Below are 25185 nucleotides of genomic sequence, written 5' to 3'. Positions count from 1 at the left end.
GACAGAACCAGCAGCCAATTTGATTAAAATTCAAATGCTTCGTATTGTTTAGGTCTGGGCAATAGAGGTTGGCAGAAACAGGCTGAATCCATATGCTGCACATACAAACACACCTTACAACCCTCTACTCCTTTATCTCCTCAATGTGCAGAGTGCCAGATAATACCTTTCCACTTAGAAAGCAAATGCTCCATCCACCTTCCAAACAGAAACTGCATCTCTTTTGCTCCCTACAGAGACAGGGAGAGTAAATTGAAGTAGAGTAAAAAAAGGGAAATAATCACAGTAAATGGCCCACACCTGAGCCATCTGGAGTTCTAATTTCAAGGGAAGAGGGGGAAGAAGGCAGAGGGAAACAAAGAGAGATCTAGAAGCTGGGGATAGGGCAGTATCTTCCCCTACATTTCTCCTCTCCTTTGGGAGCTGCCCACTTGTCCCGGCTAGGAACTCCGCACCGAGCACACATCCACTGCTCTCCACACTTGGGGTCAGTTGGTGCGACCAGCACCACAGGAGAGGGAGTTGTCTCAGCACGTCCAGAAGATATATGCTCCTGAACAACCGGCTGCCCCTCTTGGTATGGCAGGAAAACTTCCCCTGTTTTCCACTACTGAAGCATTTCTGATGACAATAATAACAAGTAACCTGGAAAAGGGCTGAAGCAGAGATGCCTTGTTTCTGAGGGGGTTGTCTCTTGAGGTGGCAGTCCCCTCTGGATTCTCTAATGCTTAGTAAAGAGATGAGTGTAAGTTACAGAGTTTTTGTCAATAGTCCTTGTCTCTGATTTCCACAGAACTTAGCAGACACCTTTGCGACCCAAAATGCTCTCAAACTGGGTTGGGCTAGTCACGTCCTTGGTGTGGGTTGCTACATCAGGGACAAACTGTGCCTCAGCCAGTATGACTCAGATCCACAATATCCATTTCCCTCCTAGTTAACAATACGGTCTTTTCTTCCCACCTATTTTCCTATCTGGCTCTGCAGGTATAGCTCTTTCAGGCATGTATATCCGATTCCACTTGGTACTGTAATAACGGCATTGACATTTAGCCACAAATTTCCAGCAGATGGCTGTCCTCAAGCCAAAACTGGCTGCTTCTCCCAATGCTACTTCTTTCCAAGGGACCACTACAGCAACAGGACTTCTAACTAGGCAGGAGTTTGCATTAATTTATATAAAGAAACAGCACCCCTCCCCACCAGAAGGGCATTCACTCTTTTTCATCTTCCTTAGACACAGGGAAAGGAAAACATGCTTTGATAATGTTGGACTTGCAAACCCTTAATTTTAGATTTATGCATAGCTGTTCATGAAAAAACAGCTCCTCACTGAATGAATTGCCTAAACAGATAAAGAACTGAACAAATTATTTGTTATGATTTTCCCTTCAGATGTGGCATTGTACAAGGAACATACAGGAAACTCTGCTGAAGTCCATAGCTGCCCAGCCACTCCATCCGACCCTTTTTGCTCCTCTGCAGCAAGTCAAACACTTGCATACTGTTTGCTGAGCAGATGCACCAGCATCCTGTGCCTACTGACACAGTGCCTGTGCCAAGAGGGCAGTGGAGTGGAGAAGGAGGTTGGATCCAAAGTGCAAGACCAAACCAGAACAGGACTCAACTCTGGCAGAGACAAAAGTATAATGAGTTCAAAGAGACGGTTACCTACTACCAGTTAGGAGATGCAAGCAGCACTTGCAAAAGAAGTGAGAATATCAAAGAAAGATGGATTTGCTGATTTTTTTTATATATTTATTCAATTCAGTTTAAAAAGAAGGAAGAAAGGGTATAAAGTGACTGCCAAAGCTAAGAAAACAGGGTCAGTTCACATTAGGAGAGTTAGCTGACATCACTAAGGGAATGATAGCAACTAACCAGAAAATTCAGTTATGAAAGTCATCACAACATCACTGGAAGCAATCAGCACTGCCCCAGGAGATGAAAACTCTGTTCATTAGCTTTATGGAGTGTCGTAACTCCAGAGCAAAAACCTCCATAAAGAATAACCCTTGCAACCAGAACAGCTTCACAACCAAACTCACCAGCACTGTTTACTGTAGTCCTCCTGCACTGTGAATTTATCCACTGTATGTGAGCCCCTCCCATCCCCTCCCACCGCACTCCCCTCTTCATCACTCTGCACCCTCCCAGGCAAGGGAGTGGAGTAGGTCATGTTTCCCTCTACTCGGGGCAGCTGTCCAGCCTAGTCCCCTGCTGCTGCTCTCTGCCAGCCCCCAGGGCCCTTCCAGCTCAGAGGGTGCCCAAGCCCAAAGAGAAATCAGGAGTGAGCCTGCAGGGAATAAGTGCTGCACTCCCTGAATTAGCCAGGGGAGTTAGTGGAAAGTATCATCTGGCAGATGAGTTGAAGTCAGGTGATCCAAATTACATTCCCATTTGATCTTCGGCAAAGCACCTCACCTCTGTCCTTACTCACCCTCCTTACCCTTACTGTGTGGTATATTTAAGCTGTGATCTCCTGGGAGAAGGGGCTCTCTCTTGCTAGATGCACAGACAGTGCCTGGCACTTACAGACTCCTGCAGTGGAGGCCATCTAACTCGTATTCTATTTTAAATAACATTTTTGCCTCCTCAAATCTTGAAAGGCCTCAAATCTCTGCAGTACAGCTACCTTTTTCTTGACTACCTTCTAAATGCTGAAAATAAATCGGCCACAGGAAAGGGCATCAGTTCTCCAACTGGCTTGATACCTCTGGGATTATTTCCAAGTGGTTTGAGGCTTCCTGCTCTCCAGAGGGGAAGGTGCAGAAGTGTTATTTCCGCACCATCTGCTTCTCAAATGGCAGCACCATTATCTTCTGCACAACAACCACAGACCTATAATGTTGTGCCATCCCAGTGGCAATTAATGACCTGTTGGTCTGCCCTGGCTATGTAGCTTCTACATACCACAGAAAAAGGACAGCATTACAGGGGTGTTTTGCAAAATCACAAATGGCAACTAGGTTTCAGAAACCTCCCTGGTAGATAGGTCAGGAGCTACGCTTTACCTGGCCATCACTGGAGAGAAAATGTGAAGGCTGCATGTCACACCTCTGGTATTTCACACCTCTCAGGATCTCTGGCCACCTCCACCTCGGCAGCAGCTCCTCCTTCCAGCTAGCTGCCTTTGCAGCTCCTCCCTGAGCAGGACAACAGCAGCAACAACTGATGGCACTGCTGTCTGCTGCTGTGACCCACCACCACAAACCTGTTCCACACACTGGTATGTACCCCGAAATGCTGCATGAGCCAACATCACAGGCGCAGAGCTAGTACCAGCCACCACTACTGCTGCTGCTGAAGGTGAGGATACCTGGCAAACAAAGAGAACACCCCAACATAACAGCTGTGCAGTCACTCAAACAAGAGAAAGTAACACTGGAAAACAACTCCTCAGACCTCAAGGATCACTCCTAGTCCCCAGCCTGTGAATCAGTGGCGTGTTGCTCATGAACACCAATTTAGATGTCTTACCTCCATAAAAGCACACTAGAAAAGTATGCAATATGTACAAGAGCTATATGAAGAGAGTCCCAAGCCTCTCTTGAAACATCCCCTGCAAAAACTGACTACAAGGTCATACTTTTAAAGTATCCCAAATGATGGCTAGGCTCCCAGACTGATAAAAGAATTGTGAAGAGAGGGGGGGGAAATAGGTGTTTTTTTAAACCAGTCAGTCAAAAGAAAGAGGTGAAATTCTGGCCTTGATCAGAGACCATAGAATTTGGGCCTGTTGGCCAGTTTTAAGGCAATCACCTTTCTCTGATATCTCTGTTCTGCCATGCCATAGCGTTGCAAACATCTGGTAGGCTCAGCTTCCTGGCAGAACATACTGCCAGAATCAGTGGGGCTGGCTGGGTACCTCCATAGCTGCCTGTGGAGAGAGGCACAAGGTGCCAGCCTTCTGCAGTCAGTTTGTCAGGGTGCAGGTGCTCAGCACAATGACAGCTGTAGAGTTCCCCAAGCTCACAGGCATGGCAGGCAAACAAAACAGCTACCCAGGAAAAGTGCTATAGCATCCCACAATCTTGGGAGCAGCTGTGTTTGAATGAAAACATCCACATGACTATCAAAGATAACTGCTCACATTGTGTTTTAGTGATCTAAGCAAGCTTTCGCTGAATACTACAGATGCAGCATTCTCCCTTTGATTCCCAGGCCACATGTCCAGAAATACAAAAGCCTGCCTTGAATAGGCGTACAACTTCCGTCTTTGCTAGCTCCACTTCCCCCTTGACACCGCTCCCTAGCACAAACAGCGTTCGTTTCTCTTGACCCTACTCCCCGGCACAAACAGCGTTCACTTTTAGTACACTAGCTGTTCCTGCCAGCAGGCCTAAGGAGATACCGCCCCAAAAGGCACAGCTTCTTTTCAGATCCTTTTCTTTCACAGCACATGGGAAGGATCCAGTTTCATTTTATTTGTATTATAAAAAAGCAAGCAACAGGAACAGATAAGCTCATAGTAATAAATATACTATGAATAAAGGTAAGGAAAAAAAACTGTGAAGAGTTAATCTACGCAGCAACTTGGCCAGCCTCGGAGGACGGGGAGACCTCTGCAGGCTCCAGATGGAAGTCCTTCTACAGCAATGAGGCCTGACCAGCAGTGGCTGAAGTTGCTCTCAGTATTTCATATGCGTTCATTTCATCTGTATTAAAGCCCTGGAAAAGGATGTCTCCACAGGCTGCAGCCACTATGACCCCTTCAATCACTGCAGCAGCTTTCAGTCAACCTTAAAACACATTTTTCAGTCTTTTGTGAAAACAATTACCAGTTCCAGATACACATATCTGCAACACCTACTTTCTTGCTTTTCTCTTTTCAGCTCAGCTCACAGTAGCAGCAAACTCTATGGCAGGCTCTCCTGTAAACACAGAGGGAAGAAATACCATGGCTTCCTTCTAAAACCTGTGCAGCTGTTAAACAGAACAGGTTAAGGAAACAAGTTAAAACAGCGTATTTTCAGAGCACAGAACTTCTTTGAATCTTCATTGGATTAACCACATTTAAACAGTTTAAGTGTCTGCTGAGGGGCTGGGTAAGTACAACTGAGCTCCACTGCTACTACCAAAGCAGTACGCCTTGGGTGCACACTGCGATGGGGTGACTGAACCCTGGATACAACCAAGCTTAAGGAATCCCACGGTTAGATCCACCTGTACACAGAGCACGTTTCTTGTCTTTTCTCTTCCTCTCATGGTTACATGACAGCAGGTTTTCTATCAAACTGTTCTAGACACTGGTTTGAAGTCCTGTTACAGACTTGACTCTGGACACAGCAAGGCCCTTTTAGGGCTTCCAGAAGGTTGGTGCATCTCCCTGTGGTCTGTAGCCTCTAAGCAAAGTGGACTGAAACAGCTTAAATGGGAGCCAGGGCGGAAGGAAGATTATCACTGCAGACAGCCCAGCTTCTGAAAGCACAGAGACTCTCACCCAAGGAGGGGACGAAGACTGCAGCATGCGGTCCCTGACTCTGGAAGCAATGATGTCCCAGCACTGCAGTTCCTAATAAAATTTGTTTGCCAGAAGGGGAAGAAAAACCTACATCATCGTTTCCATTTTTCATTTTGCTTCCTTTTATGAACAGCTGCATCACACTGTCTTGCATCTGTGTGTAAAGGAGAGGGGGAACGTAATTTGCTTCACCCCACACTGAAATGCAACACATTAGGGTGCACCCCAATGTGCTCTTGCAGTTGCCTGAGCCCTGGACTGACAGAAGGGAGAACAGTTTGGCCTCAGACTCTGCTGCTCATACCCGCTGGATTGGTGACTTGCTTCTTACAGGCTGGGGATCCAGTGGCCGTCTGAAACAACTCTAACTGAGTAAGTACATGAACAGGTCTTTAAATACAGAATGGCTTGGGTATTTCTTATCATAAACAGTGTACGTTACAGAACCCCCATCTTTTTCTGAGGGCTGCGTGGGGAAATTGGGCAAAAAGTTTTAAGCTTAAAACACTGTCAGGGACACATACTGACCTTTAATGGCTAGATTTTATTGGTGTTTCTGTGAGCATATGAAGGTGCTACATGTTAAGTTAAACCCATGAGATACCCAGGACACCACTGACAAAAACCGAGAGCTCTGTCTCCAGGCTTCTGGGCGCGTTCCTGTTCTGCATCCCTTTCACAGGAAGGACACAGAACAGAGACTGCACTCTGTGGGAAGCAGTGTATCTCCCTAATAAAAACAACAGCAGGTATACCTGCCTTTGTCAACCAAAAGCACCCTTCTCTGGGATATGGCAACTACGTCACAATATAACACAACCACCCAGAGGTTCGTGTATGCATATATACATATGTGTATATGTAGAGGAATTATAGAGGACTGTATGAAAAGCTTATTTGTAAGAAATTTGTGATGATTGGTAAATACATGAGGTATGAATTGTTAAAAAGAAAAAAAAAGGGGGGGGAATTGTAGAGGAAGGAACCTGGGTTAATTAATATTGATAACATACGGCTGTGGGCTGGCTTCAGGGGCAGCGGGTTGGCCCATGTAGGCAAGGTGCATCTGTGGCTGGTTCTGTGAAGTGGTTGGGCAGCCAAGGAAGAAGCAGAGAGTGTGAGCGTGCCCTGGATGAGGAGAGACTAGGAGAAGGCAGCAGAGGGACTGGCGTGAAGAGTATGTTGGTATGAGATGGTAAAAGACCTTGTTGCAGCTTGATAGTTTGGGCGTGCTGTGACGTATATATATATACACACACATCCACAAACACCAAAATTAGACACCTGCTTTCCATGCTCCAAAATAGCTGACTTATCTGGAAAACCTAACCCCAAAGACCTGTTTTAACCCTAAACAGGCCACCTATTCATAACTGGAGTCATTCCACCATAAGCGCGCACACACACACACACATGCTTTTACCACCTTTTGGTTTTTAAATTCCTTTGTTAAGTCTTGCCTTTATTTAGATTATAACAATCTCTGTGGAACTAACTGCTTTTCTTTTCAGTAAGTGCCCAGTCCACTTTTGGCTTCTGCAAAATAAATCATGGAGATGGAGACACTGGGTCAGTGTTTCCGAAGCCCTGAACACAACCTCTTCCAGTGTACTGCTTGGGAAAGGAAGAGGAAAAAGTATCACTCGCTGAAACACCGCTTCATATGGCTCACTGGAGACGCCTGCTTCAATCTGATAACAAGACTTCCTGTACCCCATACAAAGCTGGCAGAGATGCCTTAATATTGACAAGCACAAATTGCATGCCTGAGTTTTTGTTAATTGTTTATGGACTGAATAGCCAGCATTTCTTAAAGAAACAGAGCAGAGATCTCAGGCCTCACAGTAAAGCTTTGTATGCCCTTTTTTTGATGGCCACTCTTCAATGTTTATGAAAACTGCCTTTTTTTGGATTTGCCATTTGCCCAATAGTTTGGGAAAATCAGGTAAGGAAATTATAAAAAAACATAATTTTTTTCCTGAGTCAAGCTGAACAAAATAGAAGCAAAAAGTAAAACAAGCTTCATTTTTCAAAGCATGAAAGGAACCGAAGTCAAGACTGGTTTGAAAACTGATCCTTAGGCAGGCAAACAGACAGAGCTACATCACTGACAACAAAGCCATGCTGATTTCTATCCTCTTAAGAGCCACCTCACAGTTGTTTTTTGGGGGGGTTGTTTCTTGTTTTTTTAGAACATGCAGCTCCTCTTTCAAGATAAATATTAAAAACATATAGGAAAGTCCTCATACCAACAGAAACAATAAAGCACCAGCACAAACCTGTATTTCCTTGAATGTCCTCTCCCTTGGTTAAAGCCAGGTAAGAGAGCAAAGCACAGTTATTGACCTGACCAGGCGCAGGTGGCTGCTGCAAGGAGGTGCCGGTGAAGACCATTCCCCAGTTTACATGGCTGATATCAGAGCGTGACCTGTTGTGCCCTGGTTTGAATGTGGAGGCTTCCTCATTCTGCACCAGGATGTCATTCACTGAGCGGGGCCTGTCTCTCCTCCGCTGGCAGATATTGAAGATGTTAAAAGCTGCGGTCTCCCCTTCCCCTGCCCAAGCAAGGTTGTCAGCAGCTGTTCCCCTCTGCACCACATGCTGGTCTTTGGCAGGGAATACTGTTTGAGCTTTGGTTTCCAAGAGGCCATTTTTGCAGTGATCCCATAAGAGGCTACTTTTGGCTAAGGAGGCGACATTCCTCAGATTCCTGCTCCCTGTTACCTGATCAAATACCTCGTGCCCAACCAGTTCCGGCACCTCCTGTACACCGTAGACCTCAGAGGGCTGCACAATCTTTTCAAGCTTAGTATCAAAACTATTGAAAAAGTCTTCAGTCACTTCCAAGGCAGGGCTAATGTCATCAACTTCAAGAGCCTCCATATCCTGCGCTGCCAGTGGGGCCAAGGCGTCGCAATGCGTTAAGAAGACACCACATGAAATCCAGAGAAGGAGATGCTTGACATCTGTCCTTGGCACACCATCAACTTAGAGATGGTGGGGCAAATACATTCACCAGCCACAATCCTTAGTGGTAGAAAGGAACCAAATCAACCCGTCTTCAGATGGGAGACTTACTATCCACTGATCAATCGGGCTACAGTCTCTCTATGAAATAAGCTCATAGTGACGGAGAATACCTGTAAAACAAAGCAAAACATCATGTCAGGAAGGGCCTTTTCCCAGGTAAATACATTTAATCACATCACTTCTCTCACAGTCCCCTTGATTTTACTTTCTCCATCTGACACCACGCTGGTTGTGTATGAAGAACCCCTTTGGGGCTTCTGTTGTTCACTTTCTGTGAACTCTGTATTATCACTTCTTGAACTGGAACTTAGAGACAGCATGATGGGGCACAAGGTAAAGGGAACAAAAGGGATGCCATTTGTTAACCAAGCTTTAGAAAGCTGCACTGAGGGGCACTGCCAACATCACAAATGCAGTCACCTAGGGAATGCTTAGTACAGGCTCCCTTCAGGCTGTAAGAAAAGGCTGAGAAACGAAGGGTTAGTAAAATAGGCCAATCTGCCTCAAGAGAGTTTGCCACCTCCTCTCAGATTGCTTGCACTCCCAGTTTTAGGAGACCAATATGAGTTCTACAGCAGCTACTTGGCCTACTTGTCTGCATAAAGAGAACTGTGGTATTTGCCTAATAAATCAATGCTATTAGGCTGCTGCAAAGCACTGCACACAAGAGTTTCCCTCTAGAGTATCACTGGGAACCTAAATGAAACCACATGGCAACCTAAGCCCCAGAAAGACCATGCATTCTACCAGCAAAACAAAACATGCCATAACCCGCACCATCACAAATCTGCAGATCTTTACTTCCAAGCTGTTGACTGACTGGACATAACATAAGAATAGCAAAGGGCTTTAAGGCTAGAACTACTGAAGAACTGTACTGACCCACCTGAGCGCACACCTGTGAGGTGGAAGGAAGGGGGGTTTCTGTTCCTTGTAGTGTAATAACAGGGTGTCTCATTGCTGACTTCTGTCTCACCAAGCCTGCAGCCTTCTAACCTCACCCTCTTGAAGTTCTATCCACAGTGCTGCCATGCTTGAGGGAACTGCATGGTAGGCATGTTTCAGTTAGGGAAATCAGAAATGTGGGCAAGTTCTTGGGACACGGAGACTGGACATTTGCGCTAGCAGGAGAACAGCTCCAACAGCTGCTAGGAGAAATCATGTACCTGGAGTCTGTACATGCAGAAAAGCCCAAAGTCAGAGATCTACATCCCAGCTTTCACCCCATCAGCTCAATCCTAGAAGCAGCAAAGCTGCATTAGCTCAGTGCTCTACCTAGATTAATACACTCTTAACAGAACTAATTAGCCTGCGCAGGCCTGATAATTAACAGCTCATTAGCTTGTGAACGCTGCTGAAGTGCTACCAGGACCCATGAAGATTTACACTTAGCAGGAAAAAACATCTATTAAACATCATCAAACACAGATAATACTTCTATTTAAGGGGGTTTTTTTTCAATCCAGGACAGTCTATTTGCCTAACTTCTATTAGCAAAGTTGTTTAATGAGCATTCTTTTCCTATAGCAAGGAGTAAGGAGGCCAGCAGCCCGTCAAGAAGGGGGCACAGAATCCTGTAGCACAAACCAATTCCCTCTGTAATGACATGCTGGCTTCTTCCCATCCCTGCTTCAGTTTTGGACAGCCACGACACAGTTGTGTTTGACATCAGCAGTTCAGACCATGATTTCTGCAAACGCACTCCAAGTAAATAACTTTCAATAACCCTGGAAACTTTGAGCCTTTACACGGAGAACTTCTTCCCCATATCTCACTTCAAGGATTCACTTCAGTAGCCTCATGGTGAACCAGGACTAAGATCACTTTCAACAAGTAAATGTAGAGTAAGACATTGAAGGTAGAGCCAGAACCACAACCAGAGGGCTGAGGAAAACATATCTGCAGTGGTTTCGAATTGGAATGGTATGGGAACAGACCCTCGGCAAAGCTGTGCAACTGTGTCAGTTGACAGCAGTGGGAAATAAAGACATCCTGGGCACATCTGCATTGTCAGCTTAATGCAGCACAGAGTTCACTCTTGAAGCTCATTCCTGTCAGCAACCCCAGAACAACGTTCTGCTCACTGGTACCCTAGAGCTTGGGAGCTCCAGGAACAGGCTAAGCGATATGATGTGGTGCAACCCATCCACTTAGTCTACATCCTGCTATGACATGTCTTTAAAGCAAGAATGATATTTTGAAGTTGCAAAACTGCAACAGGCATTCATTTGAACAAAATCAGCACTAACATAATCATACACCAACAGTGAAAGCTACAGGCTGGCCCACTCAAAGATGCTGCCTCACAGGGGTTGGCAAAGAATACAGCCTTGCTCCCACTCAAGGGACTGGAGCAGCAATCGCTCCAGAAGGGCTTGTGACATTCCACTGAAGCGTTTCAGTGGTAGTAGATGCAATGTTGCTCTGTTCTTTACTTTAAATCATTAGGAAAGGTGGAAAGCAAGGGGGAAAAAATTGGCACTTACATTTAACAGGTTCATTTTTAAATGCTGGAAGCTTCATGTGGCCGCATGTTTCTCTGGATTCTGTGAGACAGGAGCTATGCAGTGTCTTGCAGCCAAGTGTGGTGATGCCGAACTACAAACTGACCTCGCATCCAGTAAGATGCTGAATCACAAGGTCATGAGAAGATGACAGGCCCCTGCATCACACAGCTCACAAATTGCAGCACTCATACCTTCCAAACTATTCTGTTTTTCCTGCCCAATAAAGATGTGAAATGTGACCTCAATGGTGGCAGGCTCATCCCTTCCTATACTGCCAAGAACCTCCCCGGATCAAAGAAAGAATTGTGCCAGTAATTCCCACTAGCACTGGGATTCTGTGATCATATATCCTCCATAAACACAATTTGGCATTTTCTGACAGTGGCACTCAACAAAAATTTAATTCAGACTTCTGCACTAATCTGGTGCCAAATGAAAGCAAACTTTGATATGGCAGTAAACAGCTCCATCAGAATCGCCTCCAGGAAGGAAACGAGCGGAAATCACTTGCTTCACATGAAGGGGGAAAAAAAGGCAAACAACAGGATAGGATGAACTCCTTTTAAACTACTATAAAATATATTATCTTATGCATTGTTTCTTGGAAACACCTGAAATTTTCCAAAGACAGTCAGTCTAAGGCAGTGAATAGGAGAGGAAGAGAGAAGCATCAGCCCAAACTATTAAAGACTGCCAAAGCTATACGCAACTGTAAGCAGGGATTTGTTATGGGAAGTACAAACCTAACAACTCATTCAGGCCCCTGGGAACTAGTCTTACCGAAAAAAAGGTGAAGGAACATGGTGTACTGTATTTTGCAAAAACTGCTGGGCACAGGGATTGCAGCAGCTGAGAAACATGCTTTTTCTGTATGTCTGCCTAGTGCAGATACAGCTTTCGTCCATGAACATGCAGCGGTCAGGTAATTAATGTGCACTTACAACATGAGTAAAGTCTTTACTATCATGAGTTTATAGTGGCCATATTACCCACATGGCTGAGGTAAACAGCAAGGATTGCTGCCTGCACCACATGAATCACAGAAGTTCAGTTTAGTCATTAGTCAAGATTACTTCCGTTAGAGAAGCCACAGGGACTTAACCTAGGTTTCAGCACAGTCTGACAGCAAAGAAAAATCATGGATGACAAATGCCAAAGCATGTACACTGGAAGAGATCATTTAACTTCCTGATGTTCTTTTCTGGATCCCCACGGGACAAGGAAAATACCCAGGCATTGCATAGCAAAAATTAAAATGCACAGAAAAGGCAAGGGTAGGAAGCAATCTTGCAGGTGATTCACACCACCACTACAGGCACTCACTGCATACCCCCAGATTACACACTATGTTCAGGACTGTTATTCTAGCTCAGGCAGGAGAGAAAGCTAGAGCCAGCATGAGTTTAGGAACCAGTGACTGAAGAGATCCATTTAGCTCACCAATCCATACAGAAAGTATATATAAAAGAAGCACCTTTCAGTCTAGTTTCCTAAGGAAACAGGGTTTGTGCCACCATCCTGCCTATCTGCCATTTATTCTCCTTCTCTCTCTTTCAAGCTGCATGGGTAAGTTCAACTAGATGTGACAAAGCAGTAGTATCCTTAAAGATGCAGTTCTTGAACTGTTGTTCATCAATGCACAGGAAACAGGCCCAAACTCACCTTCCTGCTAAGGGGGAAGCAGGCAAAACTTGATCCCTTATGGAGGTCAGTGTCACCACATGGGTCTCTCCAAATTAGCCACAGCACAAGTGGTTAGTGTGAGATGGATATGAAAACGCTACAATGCAGAGGAGGAAAGCAGGAAGGTGGAATAGGAGGCATCACACAACTTGATAAGCAATCTTGTTGGTTTTGGTGCTCACAGGACCTCCTCTTCAGTACGCGGGTAACAGAGATGTATAAAACAATGAGTGATACACAACAGATAAATAGGAAATCCCTCTTTTCTCTTGTATTTGGAGAGAAAATTAGAAAGGAACAACCAATGATGTTCACAGGCAATGTGTTCTGGAGGAAATGCATAAATCAGAGCTCTTGGCCAGCAAAAGATAGCAAAAGGCAGATAATAATGTTAAAAGTCCTCCAAGTCTCACCGATTCCTAACGACTCTTAGGCTCAAATTCCTGGCAAAGATTTGGGTGCTTCTGAGAATTTTATCTCAAGAGCAGAAGAGGAGTTTTACAAGTTACCTGTATGCAAATAGAGAACAAGGGTGCCTCAGCTACTGGAGAGCTTGCCTTATCCCCTTCTCAGCACTCTGGAACCTGCTGTGGGAACCAGCTCTCCTTATCTCATGCTGCATTGCAACTGTGGGCTGAAACTCCAATGCCAACAAAGAAAATAGAAAGGGATGTTCTTTCAATTGGGCAACAAATTGGTAGCAGAAAAAATTCAAGCAGCCTCAGGGACCTTTATTTCTGTTGTGTTGCAGGCCTGGACCACTACAGTGCAGTTTATGGGCTGTGACAAGCCTGGTCTGAACAACAGGTCATAAGAAAAGATCGATGTATACCCTCTTTGAGCACAACCCACTGAGGCTGGAGCAGCTAGTACCTAATGAGTTTTTTCGCCTGTCAGCCTGAGCAACCTCAGCCTATGACCTGAATGTCTTCCAGTGGTACTCTGAAAAATCACAGCCTACGGGTTTTGCTGCTACAAGGATTTCTGACTAGCTTTATCGGTCACGTCAGCCAGGTATTGCCCAGAACCTAAATGGGACACACTTAGGTCAGTGACAGTCCCTGAAAACCAGGCTCTGCTGCGCAGAATCCCAGAAAAAAGCTATGGAACTGAAGACTTAGGCGTTACCTCTTAGTTAAGAAGTTGAGCTATATTTATCAGCTGGGCACACCTGAATGGGTAGAAGAAAGAATGAGGATGCACAGATGGCTGACTGTCACACACAAAGCCTTTTACCACTGCCTATGCACTTCTATTCATCACTGATGCAGAACACTTGCAGAAGTAGTTGAAGAACTGGCAGTGGCAGCACAAGGCCCTTAAGGTATTGTGGAGTGCCCTCTTTCCAGCATCACCTTGCTGCAACTAGATGGCAGATGCTGCTTTATTTATTTACAGTACAGCAAGACCTACTCAGCAAACATTCTCCATCTTGTTCTAACCAGAAGCTTTTTCAAAGCATGATGGCATCTAGTTCTCTCCCCAGCCAGAAGCCCTCTCTCCCTTCATTGTACAGGAAGCACAGTATTACAGCTGCTGTGGTTGAAGCCTCAGCATACACTGTCCCCGGTCAGATCCATCATGCTGCATGACATCCATATGTAACCAGTCCTGGTTCAAAACACACTCCTAGCAGTTATGAATTCCACACATACACTGGCCAGTTCTTTGAGCAGCAATTGAAAGCTACGCTCCTGCTTGCCTCTCATACTCAATTTGGAGAGGCAACTGATAACTAGGAATTTCATAAGGACAATTCCAGGGAGCAAGCATCAGCTGGCACACTGTCCCCGTACAAACTATCCCATTTTCTTGTATCCTGGCTGTATTTTGTTCCCTCAGCACAAGGCAAGCCCTCTCCCCAAGTGATTCCAAAACTCCAGGTGACCTACTGTTGTGTACACCAAGTGAGCAACACAGCACACAAGGTTGTCACATCCATCATTTAAATGTCTGGATGAAATTTACTGTGCCTTGAAAGAAGATAAAACTACAAGAAACATTTAATATGGAACAGGGAATCACCATTTCAAAAAGGCTGCCATGTGAGTCCATGGTTGGTTCAGCATGGCATGAATAATTATCTTTAGATCACATTGTTAAAGCCCCTCTTCAAAAGCCTCTTCCCCACACACACAACTGAGAAATTAATTGCTTCAAATTTTCAGAAAATACTAGTTTTAAAGTGTCTCACATGAATACCTTCTGTTTAATGTTCCTGCACAAAACCACTGACAATATTCAGGAAAAGCTCACAAAAACTGAAGAAAGAAGCTTTCTCATCAGGAATGCTTGGCTATAGGGCCAGGTGCTAGAGAGGATAACTGAATGTAAGCATAACCATTTTCATGTTGTAAGCCCACCTGTTTGCTACAGTCTCATTGCCCTTAAGGATGAAATCAACCACCAACATTTATTAGTGAAGAAGAGCTCCCACATCCTGTCTGCTAGACCCAGGGAGAGGCAAAGAGCAGGAACAGCTGCAATTAACTTGGTACAATTAACCTGCAATCATAGTCAAACTAAAAGCCAGCAGTGACCTTTCACGCTACAGAAAACAAAACAACCAACTGAGAAAAGATGAAATGAAGAAAGAGGTGAAACCAGGGAGGTAGAACACCATATTCTGTGAGGGGAAGCAGACCCTTAGCAAAGATACATGAGTCTCACTCTGTGAAGCACATGTTTCCCCCAGCTTCTGATCTGACCCAGTGCCTTTAACAAGGAGGCTCCCCAGGCATCCTCCCTATGTGGGCAACTAACACACCACAGCTAAAGAACACCTCATCCAGTGATGAGCACACAGTAATGAATAATAAACAGTGCTTATAGACTATGTTACCTTTAATTTTAACTGCACTTTGAAAACAGTAATTAAAATGTAAGAAACTCTAAGCTGGAAAGCACACAACAGCCTGCTGCGCCAGAACAAAGTGAGTCCAGAGGGTGAGGAGGACCCAGCAGAGGAAGATGGACCACAGAAAGCTTTTCTCTTCTGGAGACTGACTGCCACACAGCTCTCCCAAGATCTTTATCACTGACTCCTTTGCCTTGCAGCCATCTGACACACATCCCTCCTGGCTGAGGAGCACCACCGAGTAACCATGGGCTGTATCACTTCCCGTGGGTGAGTAACCATTTGAAAACTCAGTATCTGGACTGGGACTCGACCCTTGGCAAGGAAATGAACAGAAAGCAAAGCAGACTGACTGGAGGGGAGTTAGGTGATGGTGACACACTGTGCAGGCTGCAGGCCAGCCAAACCCGTCAGCATGTGGGCACCTTTGTACGTTATACGAGACGAAAATCTGGCTACCCCCTTGAGCGTGCTCCCTGTTGGCTGGCTGACCTTACAAGGCAGGGTATCAGGCAGAGGGGAACAGAGGCTCTCCTGAGGTCTAGCACCGCGCCTGTAGATCCTCTGGATGCAAACACTTCAAACCCACTTCAGGCAGTAAGTCCACATGGACAAACAGAATGAAGCGTTGCAGTGGTTTGGCCTGAGGCACGAACGCATTGTCTTAAACATACCTGTAGCCTCAAATAACAACACGAGTGAATTACCTCTATCCTTGGGTTCATTTGCTTTGTGTCTACAGATTTGTGTGAAGTTCTACAAGTTGCATTTTCCATGTTTCCCATGACTACAAGAACTCCTCCCCGCTCTGCAAGGCAGACACACAACACAAAACAGCCGGTTACCTCCCAAGTTCAACACAAGTAGTACAGAGACTGCCAGGTAACAGAGTATCCAAGACGGGTGATACAAACCTCCAGTACAAAAGGAAACACGACTGAACTGGACACTCAAGAAACAACAACCAACATGGCTCAGTCTAATATTTCTAATTGTATCTGTCATGATGTACCAGCTTGTCTCCTGCTAGGATGTGGGGGAACTTTGTATATGCCAGGTGAAATTTTTTTTTTTTTTTTTCAAAAAATAAACATTTCTGGCTAATGCAAACTGAAATATTGTAAGTATGTCCCTACTCCACACTTTCTAGAACTACACTGAAGGGAAAAGACAGACAGCCCCTAAAAACTTTAACTTTTTTTTTTTTTTTTTAGAAATAAAGAGATCAGAAATTAAAGTATTTTCAGTTTGTCCCTATGCATTCCGAACAGAAATAAAAGGCACATTTTGTTCTTGAGAATGTTGCTCCTCCAGGACCCATTTACAGAGACTGTTGAAAATCAGGCTGCTGAGCTTTCAGCTGTTGTGTGCAGCCATGTCCTGCTGCACCCTGAGGTGGCTGCATTTAAGAAATGAAGGACATACAGACCGGGGGCTGCCAGAAGTCAACATTTATCTCCTTATAACTAGGACTCAGAAGATACTTTTGGACCTTTCTAGATGAAGCACTAGCTAATATAAACAGCAATTTAATAATTGCCCCAGAGACCAGAAGGAGGGTAAGAAACACAGCATCTCCCTCAAGAACATGTGAGACATTTCTTCCCTGACATCATGGTGTGGCCATAAGAAAATATACTCAACATCCAAATCTGCCCAGCACACAGCTATGAGTAGCCCTGATCTGTGACTGCAGCCAACTCATCTCTAACCGTGGTACTCAAAGAGCTCAGCTGGGACAGCACAAGCCTTTCTGCAGTGAGACCTGGGTTTCCCATAACTATTAGTGGTTGAACGCTGACATTGATGGAAATACAGTGTTTAACAACAAACTCATTTCAAACCTCAAACTAAGCCCTCCTCCTGTCTTTCAAACAGCCAGGACCACAGTGGTTTGGCGCATTAAATTAATTGGGGAAAGAGGGGCAGGGAAAGGAAAGGAAGCAGTGATCCAAATAATGCTGAAGTTCTACAAACTACCACAGCAACCCAAACCCTCAGGTCCTGGCAGCCCTGCCACAGCAGCTAACCCCACAGGCTGGTTGTAACCACATGTACCGCTAGAGTTGTGTGATTACTCAGCACAAATGCTATTTTCTAAACTGAACAATAACTTCATTACAGAAGAGGTTAGCAGAGGCTCAGCAGAAACCTCAAAACACCTGATGAAAAATGTTAATATATACTGTGACTTCACTCTGATAAAGTTCTGCAGGAATGATGTATCTAGCTACTGTAGACTACTAACATCCTTTGTTCCACTACGTACTGCCCCATTTCATATTTTAGACTTCTGGAGGTTTTTTAATCCCAAATTTAATTCACTCATTTTGGATAAATCAGCCTTGAAAGTTGTGAGATGAAAACTACTGTTGCTTCAATCTATGAGCATTGGTCCTACTAAGATTCAGATGCTTTTATTCTAATATACTGTGCCTTTTTGTAGTCCCTTAGCGGGACTACACAGTGCCTACATTAGATTTGTCTGTACGTCTTTGCAGGATTGGGGCCGTAAGTGCATATTTGCAGAACAGAGAACAGCTCAGGCGCAAGTCATGATTCCTTACACAAACCTAATCTCGAGCTTCTTCCCCTTCCCTTACCTTGCAGTGCCGGCGACTCTAGCATCTCTGCTGATACTCCACCTAGCACACACGGCCCACATACAGATACTGTCCTGTCGGGCCTATCTGACTCCAGATGATCTAATTCCACTGGCTGGGTTTGGGTGCTTGCTTCTGTAAAAGCAGCGATTTCACTGCAATGTAAGAAGACCACGGCATTATGTCATGCTCGGAGCTATTACAGCAGAGAGGCATGCCTGCACGCTGTGCCTACACATGCTGGAGTTTGACTCTACCGGCGGGGAGCAGCCCCCATTCCCGCCGAGGTGGTGAGCGGCAGCGAACCAAAGCGCAGGGCCCTTCCCTGCGCACGGGAACGTGTCTTTCCAGACGGGCACATGACCACAGACGTGTCCGTGCTATAAATGCAAACAGGGCCAGGGCCGCGCCCGGGCCGCGCCGCAGCCCGCACACCCGCTCGGCGGGTGGGCAGCGCGGTGAGGGCTGCGGCCAGCCCGGCCCGGCGGCCCGCCCCGGGGGAGCCGGGGGACCTCGCAGACCCTGCAAGCCGCGCACCGACCCCAGCCCAAAGGGAGTATTTACCTGCCGCCCCGGGGCCGCGCTCTGCCGGTGCTCCCAGGAGGCCCGGCGCGGAGCGGAGCCGCGGGCACGGCACGGCACGGCACGGCACGGCGCGGCCCCTCCTCGCTGCCGGGCGGCGGGGCCGCGTCCTGCCGCAAAGCCGTCCCGGCCGCCGCGGGAAACGGCTCCGCGGCACCAAGGTTCCTGCCGCCGCCGCCGCCCGCCCAGGCGGCAGCCCCGGCGCTGGGGGAGGCCCGGGCGGAGGTGGCCGGGCGGCGGTAGCGGCGGCCAGGGCCCCTCCGGCCTTGCGCCAGCTACTGACGGTGGGAGAGCAGCTCCGCGTCCCAGTGACCCACCAGCTGCTTACTTCCTCGTAAATAAATAAATAAATAAATAAATAATCGCAAAATCTTCGGGTTTTCCTACACACACATAAGGGGTAAAATTGCACCTTTCCACGCATCTAAAGCAACCGAGATTCTCAGGGAGCTGACACCCGACTTAAGGAGAGGCAGAAAATGCAAAATCCTAAATGGATTTTTAACAATCCCAAGTGCAAACACGCTTAGCGAGACACAAAGGCTGCAGTGCAGGGAGCAGCGCAGCGTGTGAATTCAGATCCCCACAGGGCAGCAAAACCATCTCCAGCCCAACCTGTCACCCAAAGAAAACAAAAAGTTACAAGACAATTACAAATGAGTTTTTTCATTGGTATGGATAGCATGGCACACCACCCAGCACGCCCTCACAGCAAGGAATACACGTGTGTGGATTCGGGATGTACCTGAATTTTGACGTCAAGCACACAGAGCCAGGCTCCGCGCAGCACCACATGTGCATCACGACGCGGGCACCACGCTGCCTTCCACTGACCGCAACCCAGGGGAGCCAGCGGCGCTGCTCCAAGCAGCACGGCAAGGTCAGTGCTGAGATGTAACAGCACGAAAATGCGGCGCTGAACTGGGTCTGTAAAAAGGATTCACAACAAAAGGCATGTGTTAGGTTAGCTTCCATCTGTAGTTTTTCTTCTCATATTCACACACCGACCACTTAGCATATACTGTGAAATGCGACTGGCACGACCGACAAAGTTGTGTTCGTATGGGTTACCTCATTTCAGTGACAGTAGGGATGAATGGGAGCCTTTGGCACAAAAAAAATAACAGTTTATCTGACTGAAAATTATGTAATCTTGGCCTTTACAAATTATATATTACTGGAGCACCATACATTTCAAGCACTCCTCCTAAAGATGAACGGCTTCTTCACTGGGTAAGAGTCAAAGATTGATGTTTTTATTCTAATTCAACAGTACACAAGTACACACTGCAATCACTCAAGGGACAGGGACAAGGCAGTATCATCACTTGCCATGTTATTTATTGTCATCCTGCCTTTTCTCAAATGCTACTGAGACATTTATCTCTTGGGCTCCTCAGAGGGGAAGAGGCTCTTTAGGACTCCTGGGTCTGACGATGCTTCAGAACTTTGCCTCTCTGCCAACTATGAATTACGAGTTCCCCTTCCAGGCCCAAGACACTCATGCGGGAGGCACCGGGCACACCAGTCTATCCCCTGTGGGAACAGGAATGTCAGGGAAGGAGAGCAGGTAGGCAGTGTGCACCGCGCTCAAAGAGAAGTATAAAAATCCCTCCCTTTCCTGGTTCTTATTTCACTGCTGTGTTGAAGAGAAATTCCCTGTGTTTAATGTTACGCTCATACTTTGATAATTTTCTGGGAAGTGGCTCATATATAATTTTCCACCTGTAGTGGAAAAGTGATTTCAGGCTGCAGGAGGGCATAGATGTCATTTCATTTTAGGGGACAGAAGAGAAGAGCCTTGTTCAAGAACGCTCACCCTTCTGCTCAAAAACAGCCTCCCAGAGACACTTGGCAGCCGTAAGTCTGAAAGGACAGTAACCATGTGCCATGAACCCAAAACAATCCCAGTTGTCTTAGCAGCCAAGTCCAGTCCCAGGCATTCAGTGCAGTCAGGCACTATTCCTGCACCCTTCTCTTTCCTACAGACTCACCGTGTTCCATGGGGTTACTTGAGACCTCATTTGCCAAACACATCCAAGTATTACAACAGTTTGCATTGTGCAATTCCCAGCACTTAGCTGTGCAAGAGAGAGGAAAGGCACCTCCTGCCAGCGCTCCATGTCCTGCCAGATGCTTCCCTGGGGCCACCAAGCACCAAGGGGCCCCCTGCATCCTCACAGCATTGCCTTGTGCACTGTGGAGGTCTGCAGGAAACACCGTGTTCCCCCAGGAAAGGGGGGGAACACATAGTGAAAGAGGCTGATGATGGTCTCTTAATTTTGTCCTTCCCAGCCCTCTAAAGAGCACTTTTCCCAGCTCTAGATATTCCTCACTCTGTTCTTACCTGCTGGAAACCATTTGCAAAAGTACTGGGATGGGTAACACTTTCCATTTCATAGGCAAAATGCAATTAATGCGCATCTTTCTTATGCTTGGCTGCTAGGGAACAGTTTGCATTCAAGTTTCTAATTTTCTATTCTGTCTGAGAAGCACTTAATGAACAACTGTTACCATTTACTGACAGAAGGAAGAGATTCCATCCCCCTTTCTAAATCACATTTTTGTACCTGTGATTCATCACATATCCCTCTACCATAGCTTAAAACAACTCAATATGAGAACAGGTGACTTGACATTTTCTTCCTCTAGTTTGGTAGAGACTTCTCTTCCTGCCGCCTGTGTGCCAGTGGAAAGAACAAATGACCAACATCATCCTTCAAAGCTGCAGGATAACACACTCTAATTCTGAAGAAATCTGAACTTTGGAAATTTTTATTACTGTATCTATCTAAGAATACAAGTTCCAGATTTTGCAATTTTCATTCTTTAAGCATATCACCATCCTCCAACATGAAATCACAAGCTGTTTCAAGCATGATATAGTGATTAAAGATATGATGGTGGCTATTCAACAGAACTTTCCGCACAGCTTGACTTCCAGCTTTGTCCCCCTTGCTTGTCAACCATCAACATATGGCCCAAAACTGAACAGAGTGCATAGAGCCATCTGGTGGTTAACTATACCATTAAACAAATTGAACCCTATATGTCCACATGACGAAGACATAAAGGAAGTCATCTTCCTTCTACTTGGAATGTCTCAAATGTCAGCTTTTTCTTAGCTTTTTGAACATGGTTCTGGAAGTCTAGAGAGTTAACACTGAAAGAGGGAGAAAATGGTTCTATCTGTTAACACTAGAAACCTATTTAGCTGCTTACCTTGTGGGAGAGTTTGCAGGGCCGAGTGCACTCCTTTAGATCTGAACATCTCCCATGAGTCCTGCCGAATCATCTTTCAAAGACCAGATCATTGTACCACGTATTCCTGAGTTTGGCTCCTGTTGACAAGAATTCAAACATCTTTCTCAAAATAGGAAACTCTCAAGAACCCTCTGGGCACATTCTTTGCTGGAAGGAGCAATGCTCATTTATTGTGGCCATTGACAGACTTGCCAGTTCTCACCAGCTGAGCATTAGACCCACTGTTTTTCCCGGCTGCCTCTGAAGAAGGGGCCTTTTTTCACACGTTTTAATTACTGACTCCCTACATAGAAGCTATTACCTCACAGAAAGGCCGTTAGCTGGCATGTTCAGCACAAGATGAAGCCTTTCCGATAATTGTTCCTTGAGTTCATGTTTGTGAAAATAAGTATCATCAGATGATTAAATTAAACACTGCAGCCAGCCCGGCTATACACTATTTTCACTTATCATGCAGAAGGGGAGATCAAAGAGAAAGGCTCAGGTAGAGTTATTCCAACTCCTCCAAGTTTGGCTGATAGCTACCTATTAAACACACTAATTAGCTTCCTGCTTGGGGTGTGCAGTACAAAATTAACCCTCCCGAAATTGGGCAGTATAGCCATTTCCATGCTCTGTAATCAACTGGATGCAGAGGGATGCCTGTCACCTCATTTTCTCTGTAAAGAAGCAGCACAGCTGGATTCTGTTTTTGGAGCCCCTTGGGCCTCCATCCCCTTTTGGTGTCTTGTGTGGGTGTGAGGGGAGAGCCGTGCCAGGGAACATGGGGAAAGGCTGGGGCACTCCTCTTTTTCAGTCCTGAGGGGCTTCTGCCTCCCAGCTCTTCCCTTCTTCCCCTTTGGTGAGCAGATGTGCCGTCTCTGTGCTCCTGCATCGAGCCGCAACACGGCTCCCGCAAGCCCCCTGGCTCAGGCGTTACTTAAACAGGGATTGTTTTTGAGATGGAGTTCCACCCAGTACTTCCCTGCTTTGCTTCCTTGGGCCGTGGAGGGCAAGAGAGGCGAGCGAAAGCAGTGGGCAGCGTAGCCCAGTTCCCACTGCCAGCCCGCAGTCCTCCCCGTGAGCACACACACACTCACACAACCACAAAGCTCTGCTATTCTTCTGCTAATGGGATTGGCACCGCTTAAAGCAGTCTGCGAGGGTATTGTCTGCAACCACAGAAAGAGAAACATTATTCAAAGGCCATTCAGGCCCCAAAAGAAGCGGCAGAGCAGAGTAATTATCGCAGACTCTCCATTAACGAGGGCATCTTTGCTCTTTGTCTGTGTTGGTTTAATAAGGGCCACTAATGGGGCCGGGGGAGGGGCACACTAATGCTTCTAAACAAACCTCCTTCCCTTCCCCACCCCCGCACTGTGAGGAGAGCTGCCTTTATGGGCACTGACAGCCGAGCTGGGAGTTACCATATTGCAGAGTGACCTTCGGGAAAACTTGGTGCGAACCCAGCCGCTTTCAGCCCCATCCCCACCGAGCCGCTGGGAGCATCGTTTGGGTCGCTGTTCTCTTTCAAGCCTTTCCATATTTCCCGGTGCTTGCCAGGCACCCCCTGCCCGACCTCTCTCATGTCATCTTGTGACCCTTCATGGCTGGACACAACGGCACTGAGTGGCAGTAATGAGGGACGACAGTGCAGATTAAGTTCTCGCAGCAAAACCTGGGGCTGCTGTCCGTTATCCAGCAGCTGTGATTGGGAGATGCTGCTGGGAAGGCAGGACGGGAGCAGCCTCCCCTCCCCACACCGCTGAAGGAGGCAGGCTGGGATCTAGCATGGGGCCATACCTCCTACCTTCTGGCTGTGGGTGCTTTTCTGGTGATGGAGAGATGGCGTGACACAAAAGCCAGCATGAACCTCCATCCTGAGATCCTTCAAAGCCGCTGTCAGGACCATTTTAGAATCCTTCTGAGGGGCTCCTAGACTGTCCCCACCTTCAAACACCAGTTGTACGGGGCCAACTTCTGAGGCAGTTTGCAATAGTACAGGGTCAGATGCACGCTGGTCACTTAAACAGTGAAATGTAGACAAGATGTCTCAAGAGGTCTCTGCAAAAGCCAGCATTCAAACAGTGAACTGTAACGATGCATGCCTATATGAATAATATAGCCTTTTTCAACTACAGAGTACAAGGTGGTGTGGGTACAAGGCCGAGAACTGCTCGACTCATTTCTAGCCAATGAGGAAACTGAAGAACAAGAAAAGGAAATTATTTCCTCGAGTTTGTGCAGATCTTTTACTGAAGCCAATCCCTGGACATTGTGCTATTCTACCTAACCTTCAAATGAAGCACCCCAATGGATGGTTGTATGGTACAGCCAGACCACGGACTGCAGAGACAAAGCAGCACCTGTGTGCCTGTGTACCTGTGCACGTGCATGTCACCAGTTTCAGAAACTGCACTAGTAGCCACCCAATGTCAGTGCTGCCTCTTTTGTTATAAGAAATGGCTTTATTCAGCTGAAGTATGGAATGACAAACTTCTCTGTACAGGCACCCACCCAACCCTCTCTACTTAAGCAAATATCCTGGTGCTAAAGTTTTATCCCAAACAGAGGAAGAAAGATATGTGGGAACTCCTCACTGCTTAAACCACAAGACTCTGGTTTGAAGAAACAGACTCCTCACAGGATTTCACACTTCTTTCCTGAGGGCTTGGTAGCTTTGAAATTTTCATGATTTTGGCCTTTTCCTTTCAACATTTCACCAGTAACTACATCTCTTGTAACAAAAGAAACTTTTCATAAGTGCTCCTCTGACTCATCTCTATAGGATCAAAACATCTCAGAACAACCTTGCAAGTCAAAGAGAGAGCAATCACCCTTTACACACAGAATGCTGAGGCACAGGGAAATTAAATAACAATACCTGAGGCCATTCTTGCCACGGCAGAATGTGGATACAGTTCTTTCTCCAGATTCAGTCTTGCTGCAGTGTTCTGAGATCAGTGGTATCCCTTCTCCCTCTTTTGAACTGTCTGGAGGACCACACTCCTGAAACAGAAAATAAGTCCTAGCATTTCATTCTTCATGTTAATCACAGTTTCTGTTCATATTCTCTTTTTCTTTTTAGAAGAATAATCATTAAACATATACAAAGGAACTGCTTTTGCCTATGGATTTTGCAATCTAAATGAGGGAGTTAATACACTGATAAATAAAGCAATGGGTTACCAGGAGCACACGGCCCAGCCTCTGACTGGC

General features: G+C 46.2%; 1 protein-coding gene across 5 annotated transcripts in view; it reads right to left on the bottom strand.

The window, feature by feature from the left end:
- PLEKHM3 (pleckstrin homology domain containing M3) overlaps positions 1-24966 on the bottom strand; it is a 122572-nt gene extending 97606 nt beyond the window's left edge. Inside the window, exons 1-5 of one of the 5 annotated variants that reach the window (XM_027786144.2) lie at positions 24851-24966; positions 23770-24030; positions 21946-22064; positions 19469-19650; positions 7741-8601 (exon numbers count right to left, since the gene is read on the bottom strand). In XM_027786144.2, the coding sequence (XP_027641945.1) occupies positions 7741-8344 (604 nt within the window). In that variant the 5' untranslated portion in view covers positions 8345-8601; positions 19469-19650; positions 21946-22064; positions 23770-24030; positions 24851-24966. Of the gene's footprint in view, positions 1-7740; positions 8602-18141; positions 18297-18705; positions 18969-19468; positions 19651-21945; positions 22065-23769; positions 24031-24850 lie in introns of those variants that run through there. The other 4 variants (XM_027786143.2, XM_055813114.1, XR_008748603.1 and 1 more) reach the window with 4 other exon arrangements.
- Positions 24967-25185: the final 219 nt, after the last annotated feature.

The sequence above is a fragment of the Falco peregrinus genome, chromosome 8, assembly GCF_023634155.1.
Source record: "Falco peregrinus isolate bFalPer1 chromosome 8, bFalPer1.pri, whole genome shotgun sequence".
NCBI classification, from domain to species: domain Eukaryota; kingdom Metazoa; phylum Chordata; class Aves; order Falconiformes; family Falconidae; genus Falco; species Falco peregrinus.
The sequence above is the reverse complement of the archived record's forward strand: the minus strand, read 5'-3'. Positions and strand labels throughout refer to the sequence as shown.